The sequence below is a fragment of the Branchiostoma floridae genome, chromosome 14 (genome assembly GCF_000003815.2).
Source record: "Branchiostoma floridae strain S238N-H82 chromosome 14, Bfl_VNyyK, whole genome shotgun sequence".
Classification (NCBI taxonomy): domain Eukaryota; kingdom Metazoa; phylum Chordata; class Leptocardii; order Amphioxiformes; family Branchiostomatidae; genus Branchiostoma; species Branchiostoma floridae.
In genome coordinates, this window is record NC_049992.1 from 2226481 (window position 1) to 2230184 (window position 3704).

Here is a 3704-nt window from a genome sequence, read left to right on the forward strand (position 1 = left end):
AAAAGTACATGTATGGTTAAATCAGGCTACTCCTGTATACAAAGACTTAAAACAAAACTTATTTTCCTCAAGCATTCTTTTTTTACAATTACTGTTTTTCTACCCACTGCAGTACCTGCCAACACTCAGGTGAAGTAACCTGCACCAATGGACCATGTAGCACTGGTGAGTCTTTCCTTTCTGTACTTCTAAGTCTCCTGAATTTTTTTTTTCATCATTTGGACAAGAAAATTAAAACTGCTCTTGAAAATGAACTAAAATTGATATGTTCTTTCAAACAAAGCATCTGCCAACTAATTGCAGGTGAATGCTAGCTGAGGTACTGATACCCATTACCTGCTCTTTGGCTAGTTTAGGGTAAAAGCACTGAAAAAAGGGAAATGACATCTATTCTTATTCTACCTTTACTTAGGGTATTTGATGGGCTTGGTGTCTTTTCCGTATGCAGTGTTAGATGAATTGTCCAACAAATTGATAAAGATGATGTCAATCCTTCCACAAATGTGGGAAATCTCAATACTTCTAACTAAACATGGATATCCCTATCCCTCCTGTAGATGGCAGTGCGTCCACCAGGCCTGGGTTCTGTCCGGACCCTGCCGGTTCCCAGCTGTGCGGAGAGGCCATGTGCACGACAGACTCCGACTGTGGCGGGAGCGACAAGTGTTGTCCTGCCATCGACGCCTGCCAGTTCTCCATGACGTGTGCACCAGCCATTGGGGGCTCCACAGGTCTGTCTGTTTGTTTAACTATTTGTTTGATTGTCAAACCTGCGTATAGTTCTTATTGTAGCTGTTGGGGTCCTTCTTTTTTAGTCTCAGTGTTTTTAGAATGGTCTGAAAGAAACTTGGCAGCTACAATAGGAATGAATATCAGGCTAGTCTTGGCTAACTACTAGTACTCTAGGGATTTGGTAGCAGTAGACAGGTGTCCACTGTAGACAACATACTTATGCTTGGGTCAGTGGACAATATTAACACATTCTCATGGAAATTGTTCTGTCTTTCAGGTTGCATTGCCAACAGATCCCCGTATTCTGAGGGAGAAGTGGTCAGGGTGGTGGACAGGTGTAACAACTGGTGAGACACTTCTGCTAAACTCAAGATTTTTAACTTCTTCAAATTAAGTTAATTTTTCTTTGTAATTTTGGTGAATATCAAGAAAATATCAACCAAATTTTTTGTCATCTATAATAAAGTTGTAAGCTATTATTCCCTGAAGGCTATTTAGATGCTTTGGTAAACAGAAGTGTTTAATTTGTCTGTTTGCAACAGCTCATACATGTATTTATTTTGCCAGCACTTGTCTGAGAGGTGAGGTGGTGTGTACCGATGCCCCCTGCCCTTCAGCAGCAGCACAGCAGGAGGAACCAACGGTCAGCTCTCCAGCTGCAGTGGTTCGGTCCAGAGACTTGTTGTGGTTAGGGGCTCTTCTGCTGTTTGTATCTTTATGGAATACATTTTAACTCTGTATTACTCTGACAAGTCTCACTTTGGCTAATCAGACTAACACCCTATGAACCCAGTTGATGGGGCTATGTTGCTAGAGGGCCAAATTGTCCTGATGTAGCTGTAAAAAAAGTTAACAGTTTGCCAAGTTCTTGCTGCAAGAGGCAGCAACAAGTCTTCTTTTTGATATCTTTTAAAAAAGGCTGGACCATGACTTGAGATATTTTTATACATGTAATTTATAGACCATACATAGACAAAACTCTTTATCTTATACTAGTATGTTGGATAGGAAGGTCTTTCTTAGCAAAGCCATTCGTTTTTATCTGTTAGTGTAAATGTTGATACCCGAGTCAGCTTACAGATGTGCCCTTTGTGGCAGAGACTGTCATAATTTTCTCATGTATGACAGGTAAGCCATAGCCAAAGCTGTAGGGCTGGTATCAATTATGATTTTACCATGGTCAATATTGACCAAAAGAGGCCATATAGTTTCAATGCATGTATTTTATTTGTTCAAGCAACAAGATGGATTGAGTGTCGATGAAGAGTCACCCATTGCCATAGAATGTTGAATTTTGTCCCAAATGCTAGACAGTATTTAAGAATGTATAGCCTTGTTCAGAAGCACTGAACTATTGCTACAATGTCCGTCTTTTGTCAAGTCCTATTTTGAAGTTTTGATAACAATCTTAAGAATTAAGATATGTAGCTTTCTACTGAGATAAAATGTAGTTTCAATAGTGCCAAAAAGCTTGATATATGATTACAAAATTGGAGAATATCTTTTTCTGCACATTTTCCATGTTTTGAAGTAATCATGTGATGAGTATGTTAAATATTAATGTAAGATTTGAGTAGTTTGCTTGCTTTTTACACAGATGCATCTGTATGGCAGTGTTGCCTTATGCTATCATTAGGCATTTGTTTATTGTACTTACTGTCATTAGTGTCAGTACCTTAAATTGTTACATCAGTATTAAGACTTACTCCAGAATGTACCTACCTGTGCCAAACATCTAAAGCCATAGTTTTACTTAATGTACTTGACATATAGGAGATATTTTTGGAGACATTAGAGAAACTAAGTGCTTTAGAAACCCCATACAATGGGGAGTAACATGACAAAAAATAAATTTGTAGTTGTACAAGTGGTTAATGTCTGGTGAGTGTTTGGTGAAGGTGATATTGATCTGGCTAAGCTCACTGAAGGACCATTCTTCCGCTGGTCATGGCAGCGATGTACAGTTTTGCATGTTACTAGTAACTGTATCAGGGAATTTCCCTAGCTCTTTTGGACAAGCACAATGGACGGTGGACATGGCTTAACGTCACGCCTTAACTTAAGGACTGAGACCCTGTCCGGTAGCATGCATGTGAGGAGAGAGACACGGCCAGGATCGAACTTACAACCTCTTAGTCCAGAGGCAGGGCTGCTAACCACTGGACTATGCACACTACCTCTATTGGTTACCCCAAGTACATTGCACTTTGGGGCAGTACTTGCCTCCTAAAAGTTTGCAATGTGGCCTTCATGATGGTTAGTGTCATTGACTTAAAATAGATGTTCTGGGTTCGAATCCATAGCAGGCCCCGATGCTGACCCTAGGGGAATGCACATATCATTTACAGAATTATTTCACTTGACTAAAAATGAGCTGTTAGGAAGGTCTTGGATGAGAAGTAAAGCCGGGTCTATCTGGGCTTTGCATGACCAGAGCCACACCTTGGGCATGTTGGATATCCAGACCCAGGAAAGGACTGCATTACTTATTACTATATTAGCAGTTAATAGGAAAAATAAAATGCAACATTCACAATTGGTATGTTTATTGTTATTTCAGTCACAATAAATTGTCACTTATATTATTGAACTGCAAGGCTACTTGGTAAATAACCTAATGCTTTATCATGAACAGGACTAAATAATTTCCCTCAAAAACATGAAATTCACAAGAGGATATTGTTTGAATCTAAGCTATCTCTATGTATAAAATAAGGTTACAGGCTATATTTATCACTCAGTTGATAGTGCAACATGTTCAACGAGTTTCTCCCTCAAATTCACATACACATCATATCAGCATACCCATACTGGGCTGCAGAACTTTCCCAGGTAGAGTCTTGACTTTCTTCCTCTTCCCCATGAAGGGAACTCTCCGGCAGAGTCTACTCAGCTCGGCTCCGAGGAGCGCACCGGGCTTGGTCTTCTTCTTCCCGACCTGCCTCCCTCCCCGAATGTTCACCACAATGTCT

At 40.1% G+C, this 3704-nt stretch overlaps 1 protein-coding gene across 1 annotated transcript; it reads left to right on the forward strand.

Moving 5' to 3' along the window:
* The first annotated feature begins 84 nt into the window (after positions 1–84).
* Positions 85–2602, forward strand: LOC118430545 (SCO-spondin-like). Its single transcript, XM_035841479.1, has 4 exons — positions 85–165; positions 558–731; positions 1010–1079; positions 1300–2602. Exons 2-4 carry the CDS (start codon positions 626–628, stop codon positions 1463–1465), a joined length of 342 nt encoding a protein of 113 aa, XP_035697372.1. The 5' UTR covers positions 85–165; positions 558–625; the 3' UTR covers positions 1466–2602.
* Positions 2603–3704: the final 1102 nt, after the last annotated feature.

Bases quoted from the DNA above. Each gene is read 5' to 3' on its own strand.
- LOC118430545 (XM_035841479.1), top strand. From the start codon at position 626: ATGTGCACGACAGACTCCGACTGTGGCGGGAGCGACAAGTGTTGTCCT. The intron at 732-1,009 runs GTCTGTCTGTTT...TCTGTCTTTCAG, and splicing joins AGCCATTGGGGGCTCCACAG to GTTGCATTGCCAACAGATCC. The intron at 1,080-1,299 runs GTGAGACACTTC...TTATTTTGCCAG, and splicing joins GTGGACAGGTGTAACAACTG to CACTTGTCTGAGAGGTGAGG.